The 12,133-nt window shown below is 48.5% G+C and overlaps 1 protein-coding gene across 1 annotated transcript in view; it reads left to right on the top strand.

Moving 5' to 3' along the window:
* Positions 1–12,133, top strand: part of hdlbpb (high density lipoprotein binding protein b) — a gene marked incomplete at its 5' end in the record, with an annotated part of 35,895 nt that overhangs the window by 3,961 nt on the left and 19,801 nt on the right. Inside the window, 11 exons of the mRNA XM_083639879.1 lie at positions 1,155–1,361; positions 1,633–1,848; positions 3,153–3,359; positions 3,999–4,106; positions 5,549–5,653; positions 6,180–6,258; positions 7,093–7,232; positions 7,335–7,439; positions 7,570–7,683; positions 10,627–10,713; positions 11,552–11,683. Of these exons, the coding sequence (XP_083496005.1) occupies positions 1,155–1,361; positions 1,633–1,848; positions 3,153–3,359; positions 3,999–4,106; positions 5,549–5,653; positions 6,180–6,258; positions 7,093–7,232; positions 7,335–7,439; positions 7,570–7,683; positions 10,627–10,713; positions 11,552–11,683 (1,500 nt within the window). The remainder of the gene's footprint in view (positions 1–1,154; positions 1,362–1,632; positions 1,849–3,152; positions 3,360–3,998; positions 4,107–5,548; positions 5,654–6,179; positions 6,259–7,092; positions 7,233–7,334; positions 7,440–7,569; positions 7,684–10,626; positions 10,714–11,551; positions 11,684–12,133) is intronic.

The following is a 12,133-nucleotide window of genomic DNA, read 5'->3' on the forward strand; positions in this document are numbered from 1 at the left end:
TGTCTCTGGGTACTGTAATAGCGAAATAAATTAAATACCTTGTTGATCAATCACTAAGCAATCAATCAATAATTTTGCTCTCACAGTACCCCAATCCTAGTTATTATTATCTGCAGCTATAAAAATGCTAGCTATGCAGTCAGGCTGGTTTAGGTGTAAAATCTGAGCTGAAAAATTACCGTCAGCTCCCAAGGGTGGCCTTTCTGCTTCAGCAACAAACATGCTGATTTTCACTTCAATCGGTGCGCTGAGGTCCACCTGTTCAGCTGAGTTGCAGTTATTGATACAGTAATACAGACAAACACTTTCGCATCTTTGCAAGGTTGAATGCTTTTTTTGTTGTTGTGTTTGCCTGGTGAAAGGCAATAGCACTTAATGTGAGAATTCAAATGTGTTACTGTTATTATTGCTGAGGGCAGTGCAGTTCCTGGTGAATGATATGAGTTCTCCCAATGCCAGAAACTAGAAAACTGATTTTCAAATGCACGATCTCATACCAATGCACAACCTGCAACTGCTCCATCAACAATAAACTAGGCATGGGTCGGTTTGAAAATGTTGAAACGGGTTCGATATTCCCCAAAAAAACGTATCAAACCGGTATATCGAATTTTACAAAAAAAAAAAAAAATTAGTGTACCCCATAAATGACTGTAATGTGACTGCAGTTGGTGGCGATAATGCATCTCTAAGCTGGTATGCCAACCAGCACTAACACTGAATAAAAATAAGCAGAACCATTTAACTGTAACAACACACTGTTTTTATTTCTCATAACTATTCAGCTTAACTTTTCTTCAAACATCAACATAATAAACAAAATAAGACTTTTGCCTACTAGTGCAACTTGAGAAGAGGCTAATACGAAAAATAGTGCAATCAGAATGGATTGGCACAATTTTTTTATTCGCACGTGATCAAACCGGTTTGGGCTCGTACACCCAACCGAACCGAACCGGTAAAACCGGAAATCGACCCATGCCTACAATAAACATGAAGCTACCATTGTCGACTTATATGTATTTGGTTGAACTTTTACATTATTATATTATGATGACTGGTTTATAGCCAGTGCAATTTCACTTGTGGCATGAATGCAATTTGCCTCACTTTCTCCCTGTAAACTCTCTCGTGTGTCTCTCCTCCTCCCCCAGGCCTCGGCGACGGTCGCCATCCCCAAGGAGCACCATCGCTTTGTCATCGGCAAGAACGGCGAGAAGCTGCAGGAGCTGGAGCTCAAGACGGCCACCAAGATCGCCATCCCGCGCCCCGACGACCCCAGCGCCAACATCCGCATCACTGGCACCAAGGAGGGCATCGAGAAGGCTCGCCACGAGATCCTGCTCATCTCCGCTGAGCAGGTCGGCCACCAGGGGGCAGAGAGGCACAGGAAGAACTGTGTGGATAGTGGTGGGATCCACAATAATTGCAGGCCTGGGGACCAGAGACAGTCGAGCGGCCGGGTTATGTCCCGTCGACTCTGGAATATTCAATGGGCTAACTGAAAAATGCACATCTGTGTGACCATATATAACTGTCACAGGTGTGCATTTCAGGTTTTTACGTTATCCCGTTGTTTGACCAACTTCTGTGTTTTCCGACACCCCCTCCCCTCCCCTCCCCTCCCACCAGGACAAGCGTGCGGTGGAGCGTCTGTCCCTGGAGAAGGCCTTCCACCCCTTCATCGCCGGAGCCCACAACCGGCTGGTGCAGGAGCTGAGCCAGGAGACGGGCGCCCGCATCAGCATCCCGCCGCCCAGCCTTCCCAAGGACGAGATCGTCATCACCGGGGAGAAGGAGGCGGTCGCCCTGGCGCTCAGCCGCATCCGAGCCATCTACGACGACAAGGTGCGTCCGTCTGTTTGAGAGGAATTGCTTTGAGAGTGTTCATTAATTGGAACAGAACTGAAAGGCGAGATCGGATAAGCAGTTCTAACGAAATTGCATCGGCTTCCAGTTGAGTTTAGAATTATTTACTTTATATACGCTTATATATCTTATAATATGAGCTTATATAATGGAGCTTTTTTCTCTGTCTGAACAAAAGCAAAGTGAGCCACAGACAAATCTCTTCTGAAGGTTCCCAAGTTTAGACTGAAGTCAAAAGGTGGTCGAACATTTGTTCCTAAACTTTGGAACAACTTACCTGATTAAATAGAAGAAGCTGCCCCCCCCATCCCCGCCCCCCAAACACCACCCATATCCCCCTAGCCACTAATCCTACCCACCCCTCGAATCCTGACTCTCTACCACCTTCCTATCCCGAGCTACAGCCATTTCCCCCACTAAACTCACTAAATGTCCATGACTGGGTGACTGACTATTAACTAACTGACTGACTATTAACTAACAGACTGACTGACTGGGTGAGTGACTGGGTGAGTGACTGAGTAACTGTCCATGACTTTTCCATCTCATGACCCCGGCGGTCCGGACGGTCCAGCGACGCGGTAAAACAAAACTAGTCTGTAAAAAGAAAGTCTGTAAAAGTGAGATTTATGAAGCGATTCACAAAGGCTTGCTTGATGGTTTTCTTACCTCCCTCCCGATTTGTTTATTCATTCCTTTCTTCATTTATTCCTGCATTTATTCCAACTTTTGATGTCTGCAAGATTTACAATTCAATTTAGCCACTCGGGTAAAGCTGTTACCCAGAATGACTTGCAGTGAGCAAACTAGTTGGAGGCCGAGTTCAGCTTGAGGACACTCGTGACAGACCAGGCATTTGCAGTCCATCCTGCCACCCGGCTCTCAAAGCTCTTTTACGTGACAAATGTTACGTGTACTTAAGTTATCGGTCCGATGACAAACGATGAGTGTTTTCATTTTCTACCACGCCCATTCACTGCACAAGTGTGACAATCAAAGGTGGAAGAAACAAGTGAAATATGGATGGATGGATGGAACATGGAGAGGAAGGTTGTGTGTACCGGATGGGTACCGGTGATAGGCGGAGAGATGAGATAATGTGATGGGAAAATTGGATTTCGCTGGGGAACAACAGGATGCGAATGCTAATGTCGTTTGGTGCATACAGTACAGTATGTATGAGAGGCAAAAACAAATGTTTCCCCGCTGACTTCTTGCTCGGCTCCTGTCGTGCTCCCATCCAACTCCCTCTCTCCACCCCCCACCCCCCTTCTGCCCCGCAGAAGAGGAAGACCACCACCATCTCCGTGGAGGTGAAGAAGTCCCAGCACAAGTACATCGTGGGTCCGAAGGGCAACACCCTGCAGGAGATCCTGGAGGCCACGGGCGTCTCGGTGGAGATGCCCCCGCTGGACTCGGGCTCGGAGACCATCATCCTCAGGGGGGAGCCCGACAAGCTGGGCCCCGCCCTCACACAGGTGTACGCCAAGGTGAGGAGCAGCGGGGGGAGTATGTGGGGAGAGCGGGGGGAGAGTTTGGCCTGTAATCAATCAGGGACCTGCCAATCACTGGACAGGCGACCTGTCAATCACTACGTCAACAATCCCGCTTTATCCCTTTTATATCTAGCCAGGTAAAAGCCATCCTGATCATGTGATCTCACGTTCTGTTTTGCTCTACGTATCAGTCTGGACTCCTAGCCGTCCACAGCCATTTCAGTGGGCGGGACAAACAACTCCTTCAGCCAATCAGTGTCGCCAAATCCAATTCAAATCCACTTGGAAGAACGACGAAAAGGTCTTTTACCGCCAAGAAACTCCACTGTTGCATACTCTCTGTTCTTGTTTAATTGTTGTTATTGGGTCTATTTCTGCAATAACTGCACTTATGGCCGTGTTTACTCTACTAACGTTAACGTTACAGCTCGTTGCTTCTGGAGCCGCCATTACTGTTTTGCCAGCGGCATCCCTGATTGGCCAGTTACGTTTGAATGTATAGCAGTTGGGTTGTGGTCCCATTGACTTGCATGGAGTTGTGCCGGGTTTGGAGTCTTTTTGGAGCTGGCCCCCTAGCGGACGTTAGAGGAATTGCCACCTGCTGACACCTGCTGCCTCTCTTTCCATGTGCAGGCTAAGAGTGTGATGGTGGTGGAGGTGACGGCTCCCGCCTGGCTACACCGCTTCATCATCGGCAAGAAGGGACAGAACATCGGACGAATCACACAGCAGCTACCACGAGTAAGAAAGAGAGGGAGAGAACCAATCACACAGCAGCTACCACGAGTAAGAAAGAGAGGGAGAGAACCAATCACACAGCAGCTACCACGAGTAAGAAAGAGAGGGAGAGAACCAATCACACAGCAGCAGCTACCACGAGTAAGAAAGAGAGGGAGAGAACCAATCACACAGCAGCTACCACGAGTAAGAAAGAGAGGGAGAGAACCAATCACACAGCAGCTACCACGAGTAAGAAAGAGAGGGAGAGAATCAATCACACAGCAGCTACCACGAGTAAGAAAGAGAGGGAGAGAACCAATCACACAGCAGCAGCTACCACGAGTAAGAAAGAGAGGGAGAGAACCAATCACACAGCAGCTACCACGAGTAAGAAAGAGAGGGAGAGAACCAATCACACAGCAGCTACCACGAGTAAGAAAGAGAGGGAGAGAACCAATCACACAGCAGCTACCACGAGTAAGAAAGAGAGGGAGAGAACCAATCGCACAGCAGCTACCATGAGTAAGAAAGAGAGGGAGAGAACCAATCACACAGCAGCTACCATGAGTAAGAAAGAGAGGGAGAGAACCAATCACACAGCAGCAGCTACCACGAGTAAGAAAGAGAGGGAGAGAACCAATCACACAGCAGCTACCACGAGTAAGAAAGAGAGGGAGAGAACCAATCACACAGCAGCTACCACGAGTAAGAAAGAGAGGGAGAGAACCAATCACACAGCAGCTACCACGAGTAAGAAAGAGAGGGAGAGAACCAATCGCACAGCAGCTACCATGAGTAAGAAAGAAAGGGAGAGAATCCAGATTTTCGCGGGCGTCTCCCTATTTTAAACCTTTTCTCCTGCTGTGCTCCCGATTGGTAATTTCTCTGGAATAATCTCCTGATTTTCAGTCAAATGGCGTTAGTGGCCTCCATTTTAAAGCCCGGGTGAAGTACCTGGTGTCATCTGAAACTAGAAGACCCAAGTAATCGATTGGTATCAACCATGTCATGCTAAATAGAGAGAGAAACCTCTCAGCAGATATCTGAATGAAAATGGCTTCTATGGAGACCCACAAGTCTTTCCAGATAGGGCAGCATGAGCATTTCTTCACAGCCTACTGTTGGCAGGTATGGATGGACCTTGTGTCTTCGTGAAATAGGACCAATAAAAGATGAGGAAGAAGATGTAGGTGAGATGGAAAGGTAGAAAGCAACAGGAGGCTGGAAACTTGTAAGATGGGCTGACCTGCTTTCTCTGTACTGTGACACACTGCAGAGAATCAATATGGGGCGGGGCAGAGCGCTGACCTTTTGATTGGTTTGACCCTCGTTGGTGTGTGTGTGTGTGTGTGTGTGTGTGTGTGTGTGTGTGTGTGTGTGTGTGTGTGTGTGTGTGTGTGTGTGTGTGTGTGTCTGTGTGTGTGTGTGTGTGTGTGTGTGTGTGTGTGTGTGTGTGTGTGTAGGTTCACATAGAGTTTACGGACGGTGAGGAGCGCATCAGTCTGGAAGGGCCGACGGAAGAGGTGGAGCAGGCTCAGGCCCAGATACAGGACATCATCAAAGACCTGGTCAGTGTGCGCACACACACACACACACACACACACACACACACCTGAATTCATATTTCAAATCATCTACAAACCTACTCTCACCCACTCCATCCTCTGTGCCAGGTTTCAGTGTAGTTTCTCAGTTCTAACTGCTTAATGTAATATGTTTCTGTTAATGTAGTAAGCATTAATGGCAGCCAGGTAATAATGTAATCCGTTAACATAATCAATTTCCCAGTAATGTCATATAATTTGCCAACCATGAATGTAATCACTTTTTTCTGTTATTACGTACCGGTAATAGTTATTGCATTATTGTGTTTTATGACATTACCGCAAAGGCTGAAATATTACCTTTTTAAAAAGCTCATTCACAACTGTCACCCATTCACAAATTTAGTTATTAACTATGGTGCTACATCTGAAATGTATACTGAACAAGTATAGAAGAGGTCTTTGGTGATAATTACAAATGTTTTTTTTTATAAACTTTTATGCCTCTCTTTCTTTCTCTCTCCCTCTCTTTCCCTCTCCCTGTCTCCAGCTGGTGAGAATGGACTACACTGAAGTAATCATAGACCAGCGCTTCCACAGACACCTCATAGGAAAGAACGGAACCAACAGTGAGTACAGCGCAGTCCTGTTGGGCACCGACACTGTGTCAGGGTGACCAGTTTGAGTGCCTCTGGGACCAGCCATGCTTCAAATATACAGTATGTGCAGTCTAAGGTGCTTTGGAGAAGACCATCCGACAAATGCCACAAAGATCAGTCTACAAGATTATCTTGTCCCATCGTCGGCAAATTGTTTGGTTTTGTGCAATGTATATGCAAAAAAGAAAAGAAAAAAAAAGCAATTCTCTGGCGGACCACCAGGCGCCACAGTTTGGGAACTAATAGTCTATTTTGTTGACTGTTTTACTCTAAATGGGACCATCATTTACTAAATGAACATTGTACTGTATTGAAGAAGACTTGAAACTAGCGGTTGAGACCATCAACTCATTAGGAAAGTGTTTACTGAGGTCATCAATCAAGTGAGAAGTAGGGTCGTTTTTCCATTGACTTCTCTACAATCTGACTTCTTTTTGCAGCCATAGACTGTATAAACGGGTGTGTTATAAAGCAGTTGTCATGAATGACAAAATTTGCCATAGAGACCAAACCTGTTTTTTGAACCCGACTGTGTAAACTTGTGTAAATTTGGGCATATTAACATGGGGGTCGATGGGGATTTACTTACTTTTGGAGCCAGCCTCAAGTGGCCATTAGAGGAACTGCAGGTTTTGGCATTTTTTCCAAGACGGAGGTTGCCGCTTGTGGAAAAACTCTTGTGTCTATGAAAAGGGAATCCACTCTTCATTTCTTCTCCTTTCTCCCTTCTCACCCTCCCTCCCTATCTCTCACCCTCCCTCCCTATCTCTCACCCTCCCTCCCTATCTCTCACCCTCGCTCCAGTCAATCGGATCAAGGAGCAGTACAAGGTGTCGGTGCGGATCCCCCAGGACTCGGAGCGGAGCGGTCTGGTCCGGATCGAAGGGGACCCGAAGGGAGTCCAGCTGGCACGCAGAGAGCTCATCGAGATGGTCCAGAGAATGGTGAGAGTGGCATTTGATAGCCCCAAAATCTCTTTCATGACTCCAAAGTGGCCTCTGATCAAACACGGATTCTGATTAGAACAACTGAACATGCATTTCCAGGAAAACGAGCGCACCAAAGATCTGATAGTGGAGCAGAAGTATCATCGGACAATCATCGGCCAGAAGGGAGAAAAGATCAAGGAAGTCAGAGACAAGTTCCCCGAGGTCGGTGTTCTTTATCTTCTAACTGCACCTCCTCTTAATGGAGTTTTATCGTGCTTCATCGTTATGAACGGAATTGTTTTCTGTTCCATTTCTAATTAAATGTAACGAGTGTTATCTCGTTATCTTCCAGGTCATTATCAATTTCCCCGACCCCGCTCAGAAGAGCGATATAGTCCAGCTGAGAGGGCCAAAGAACGAGGTTGAGAAATGTGCCAAGTTCCTCCAGAAGATCATTGCTGACCTGGTATGACCCACAGCTCCCTCTCTCACCCCCTCATCTTCTCTCTCTCTCTCACCTGGTATGACCCACAGCTCCCTCTCTCGCCCTCTCATCTTCTCTCTCTCTCACCTGGTATGACCCACAGCTCCCTCTCTCGCCCTCTTATCTTCTCTCTCTCTCTCACCTGGTATGACCCACAGCTCCCTCTCTCACCCTCTCATCTTCTCTCTCTCTCACCTGGTATGACCCCCAGCTCCCTCTCTCACCCTCTCATCTTCTCTCTCTCTCACCTGGTATGACCCACAGCTCCCTCTCTCACCCTCTCATCTTCTCTCTCTCTCACCTGGTATGACCCACAGCTCCCTCTCTCTCCCTCTCATCTTCTCTCTCTCTCACCTGGTATGACCCACAGCTCCCTCTCTCGCCCTCTTATCTTCTCTCTCTCTCTCACCTGGTATGACCCACAGCTCCCTCTCTCGCCCTCTCATCTTCTCTCTCTCTCACCTGGTATGACCCACAGCTTCCTCTCTCGCCCCCTCATCTTCTCTCTCTCTCACCTGGTATGACCCACAGCTCCCTCTCTCGCCCCCTCATCTTCTCTCTCTCTCACCTGGTATGACCCACAGCTCCCTCTCTCTCCCTCTCATCTTCTCTCTCTCTCACCTGGTATGACCCACAGCTCCCTCTCTCTCCCTCTCATCTTCTCTCTCTCTCACCTGGTATGACCCACAGCTCCCTCTCTCTCCCTCTCATCTTCTCTCTCTCTCACCTGGTATGACCCACAGCTCCCTCTCTCGCCCGCTCTCATCTTCTCTCTCTCTCACCTGGTATGACCCACAGCTCCCTCTCTCGCCCCCTCTCATCTTCTCTCTCTCTCACCTGGTATGACCCACAGCTCCCTCTCTCGCCCTCTCATCTTCTCTCTCTCTCACCTGGTATGACCCACAGCTCCCTCTCTCGCCCTCTCATCTTCTCTCTCTCTCACCTGGTATGACCCACAGCTCCCTCTCTCGCCCCCTCTCATCTTCTCTCTCTCTCACCTGGTATGACCCACAGCTCCCTCTCTCGCCCTCTCATCTTCTCTCTCTCTCACCTGGTATGACCCACAGCTCCCTCTCTCGCCCCCTCTCATCTTCTCTCTCTCTCACCTGGTATGACCCACAGCTCCCTCTCTCGCCCCCTCTCATCTTCTCTCTCTCTCACCTGGTATGACCCACAGCTCCCTCTCTCGCCCCCTCTCATCTTCTCTCTCTCTCACCTGGTATGACCCACAGCTCCCTCTCTCGCCCTCTCATCTTCTCTCTCTCTCACCTGGTATGACCCACAGCTCCCTCTCTCGCCCTCTCATCTTCTCTCTCTCTCACCTGGTATGACCCACAGGTCCCTCTCTCGCCCCCTCTCATCTTCTCTCTCTCTCACCTGGTATGACCCACAGCTCCCTCTCTCGCCCCCTCTCATCTTCTCTCTCTCTCACCTGGTATGACCCACAGCTCCCTCTCTCGCCCCCTCTCATCTTCTCTCTCTCTCACCTGGTATGACCCACAGCTCCCTCTCTCGCCCTCTCATCTTCTCTCTCTCTCACCTGGTATGACCCACAGCTCCCTCTCTCGCCCTCTCATCTTCTCTCTCTCACCTGGTATGACCCACAGCTCCCTCTCTCACCCTCTCATCTTCTCTCTCTCTCACCTGGTATGACCCACAGCTCCCTCTCTCACCCTCTCATCTTCTCTCTCTCTCACCTGGTATGACCCACAGCTCCCTCTCTCTCCCTCTTATCTTCTCTCTCTCACACATTCACCTGGTATGACCCACAGGTCCCTCTCTCGCCCTCTCATATTCTCTCTCTCTCACCTGGTATGACCCACAGCTCCCTCTCTCGCCCTCTCATATTCTCTCTCTCTCACCTGGTATGACCCACAGCTCCCTCTCTCGCCCTCTCATATTCTCTCTCTCTCTCTCACCTGGTATGACCCCCAGCTCCCTCTCTCTCCCTCTTATCTTCTCTCTCTCACACATTCACCTGGTATGACCCACAGCTCCCTCTCTCGCCCTCTCATATTCTCTCTCTCTCACCTGGTATGACCCACAGCTCCCTCTCTCGCCCTCTCATATTCTCTCTCTCTCACCTGGTATGACCCACAGCTCCCTCTCTCGCCCTCTCATATTCTCTCTCTCTCTCTCACCTGGTATGACCCCCAGCTCCCTCTCTCTCCCTCTTATCTTCTCTCTCTCACACATTCACCTGGTATGACCCACAGCTCCCTCTCTCGCCCTCTTATCTTCTCTCTCTCTCACCTGGTATGACCCACAGCTCCCTCTCTCGCCCTCTTATCTTCTCTCTCTCACACATTCACCTGGTATGACCCACAGCTCCCTCTCTCGCCCTCTTATCTTCTCTCTCTCTCACCTGGTATGACCCACAGCTCCCTCTCTCTCCCTCTTATCTTCTCTCTCTCACACATTCACCTGGTATGACCCACAGCTCCCTCTCTCGCCCTCTTATCTTCTCTCTCTCTCACCTGGTATGACCCCCAGCTCCCTCTCTCTCCCTCTTATCTTCTCTCTCTCACACATTCACCTGGTATGACCCACAGCTCCCTCTCTCGCCCTCTCATATTCTCTCTCTCTCACCTGGTATGACCCACAGCTCCCTCTCTCGCCCTCTCATATTCTCTCTCTCTCACCTGGTATGACCCACAGCTCCCTCTCTCGCCCTCTCATATTCTCTCTCTCTCTCTCACCTGGTATGACCCCCAGCTCCCTCTCTCTCCCTCTTATCTTCTCTCTCTCACACATTCACCTGGTATGACCCACAGCTCCCTCTCTCGCCCTCTCATCTTCTCTCTCTCTCACCTGGTATGACCCACAGCTCCCTCTCTCGCCCTCTTATCTTCTCTCTCTCACACATTCACCCTCCTCTCACATAATCTTTTTGTCGACTCTGCAGCCTTTTCATTTCTCTTGCAGATAGAGAATAGCTTCTCGATCTCTGTTCCAATCTTCAAGCAGTTTCACAAAAACATCATTGGCAAGGGTGGCGCCAACATCAAAAAGGTGAGGTTTAGTCGTGTTTTTCTTCAAATTTGAAAATGACCACTCATAGCACGTACAGACTACAAGATCCTCGTCAATCGGCAGTCTCTCCTTTCACACTGTACAACTGTCTGCCTTGTAATCAGGAGTCTTTGAGTCGTTGTGGTTTTCACACTATATGACTGAGCCGCGACGGGATCACACATTACAAGATATTTCACCAGGAGAATCCCCGACAAGTCCGCATCCGCAAACGCAGTCTCGCACGGCTTTATTCTTTCTAAAAACACGCGCTCGCACATCGACGGGTCATTCTCCAAAATTGGTTCAATGTTAGATTTATTAAGTCTGAGTTATTCAGTTTACGGCTATCTCAAATATTATTTGGGTTTTGAATGGATAATAGAATGATTTTAGTAAACGTATAAGATTTGCATAGCTACTACTTAAATGCTTTTTAAATGTGTTCTTTGGTTGTGGGACAGCAGTTTGTACCAATCTCGGAGAATGACCTCCTCAGTCAGACCACTTGTCTGTTTGTAGCGTGCCGCAGACAGCACACATCACCCCGGCTGTGTTTGCCTCACTACGCTCTTCTCTCCTGACCACACTCCTGACACGACTAGATATCAAGCAGGCTAGATGTCCGTCGGACCTCTGTGACTCGTCGGTGAGCGCTCGAGGGAGCTCTGTGATTGGTCGGTGAGCGCTCGGGGGAGCTCCCCCACTCGCGTCTGTGGACAGTTCACACTTAACAAGCGAGCGGCGATTTGTGTTCCCTCGCCATTAGAAGAACCACCAGAAGAAACATGGCAGCATATTATAGGCACATAATAACACAGATTGTGCGTGTCACCAGATCCGAGAAGAGACCAACACTAAGATAGACCTGCCGACAGAGAACAGCAACTCTGAGATGATCGTCATCACAGGCAAGAAGAGCAACTGTGAGGCAGCCAGAGAGCGAATCCTGGCCATCCAGAGAGAACTGGTGAGAGAACCTTGGACTGTCCCGTTATATATTACTGCTTGAGGTGTTTCTGGGAAGTCAGAGAATTTGAAAATCATATATTTCCTATTTACCTCACATGAAAATTCCTAAAAAATTTGAAATGGCACATGGGTTAACTTGTGATTGGAAGTGTGTGAAGATTGGTAGTTCTTCCCATTTATGTAAAGATGCCATCATTTTTACATTTACGTTTTATGCATGTGACATAGGATGAATGCATGATTACAACAGGCTTTGATTCATACACTGGTCACCAAGAAATACAATTGATCACATTTCAAAGTCGGGGCCTTGTGCTGTGACAATTCAGTCATGACTAGGTTTGACCATAAATGATACCTTTCTGGATGCTGCCCTCTGGTGGTCATATTGAAGGTCCACAGCTGATCTTTCTAATCTTATGACTCTGTTAGTGTGGAATAGATATGG

This window comes from Poromitra crassiceps (genome assembly GCF_964638095.1).
Source record: "Poromitra crassiceps genome assembly, chromosome: 7".
Classification (NCBI taxonomy): domain Eukaryota; kingdom Metazoa; phylum Chordata; class Actinopteri; order Beryciformes; family Melamphaidae; genus Poromitra; species Poromitra crassiceps.